The sequence below is a fragment of the Sphaeroforma arctica genome, assembly GCF_001186125.1.
Source record: "Sphaeroforma arctica JP610 unplaced genomic scaffold supercont1.10350, whole genome shotgun sequence".
In the NCBI taxonomy this organism is placed as follows: domain Eukaryota; class Ichthyosporea; order Ichthyophonida; genus Sphaeroforma; species Sphaeroforma arctica.
In genome coordinates this window covers 1-950 of record NW_014030208.1, presented here as the reverse complement: position 1 = coordinate 950, position 950 = coordinate 1, and the positions used below count along the sequence as shown (strand labels likewise).

Genomic DNA, 950 nt, shown 5'->3' with positions numbered 1-950 from the left:
TCTGTGTATATGTATATGTATATCGGCACCGCCAACAACGCGTTTTTTGTCTTAAGTATATGTATATTTGTCTATGTATATGTATATGTATTCGTATATGTACTTATTACTGCCCAGATCACTCTTTCATCGTTAAAGTCTGTATGATAGTGCGATGTATTAAAGGTCGTCCTGCTCACCAGGCTGCAGTAGATATTCAGTCACAGTCGTGGGTCCTGCTACTCTCACCTACCTATTAACCTAGAATAGAATGTTGCAGATTTTATAGCCTCTCTGGCCGTCTGTATGTTGCTAGCTTACAGATAGCCAATGGTGCAAGTGTACTTTGGCTTTTCCTCTGCGCGATTGTTATAGTACTTGGACTTTGAGATGTTACTGATGCTCGGCAGTACGAAAGGGCGAAGTATACGTATGCTGTCATAATCCCCATGCGTGCGCAGTGCATGAGGTGTTTCTATCAAAGCACACAGAATATATATATATAAATATATATATATATGTTGTGTGTGTGTGTGTAAATACACCCAGCTGATGGTTTGAATATTAAACTGTACAGTTACCCACAGAAACGTTTCTGCACGTCGTTCACTTACAGTTTCGTTGGGGTATGTACATACTGAGCAAGAGTGGCCTTTATCGGCTGAACCCCCTAAAACCCTAAAACCCTAAACCCTACCCCACCCGATTCCTGTCAACTCAGTGTCATGTATCCCATCTCCCCTCACACAGTATTGTAGGTGGGTTTGCTGGGCAAGCGGCCGTTCTGATCTTTGTACCTACCTCGTACTACCTGTACATGTCTGAGGCCGAGAATGAGTGGATTGTACTGAGCTCTACGGCCGTGATTGCTATTGTCACTGCGCTGTTGGACTCCGCGTGTCTCTCGCTCGCCGCGCGATTCCCCACCGCGTGTCAGGTATGTGAATAGTTTATGCAAGTCAATATATATA

General features: G+C 43.9%; 1 protein-coding gene across 1 annotated transcript; it reads left to right on the top strand.

Annotated features, from left to right (window-relative positions):
- Positions 1–443: 443 nt before the first annotated feature.
- On the top strand, positions 444–916 carry SARC_17316 (hypothetical protein; the record flags this gene model as incomplete). Its single annotated transcript, XM_014288587.1, has 2 exons — positions 444–448; positions 730–916. Coding segments are annotated over 2 exons (192 nt in total), but the record flags the coding sequence as incomplete, so codon positions are not given.
- Between the last annotated feature and the right edge of the window lie 34 nt (positions 917–950).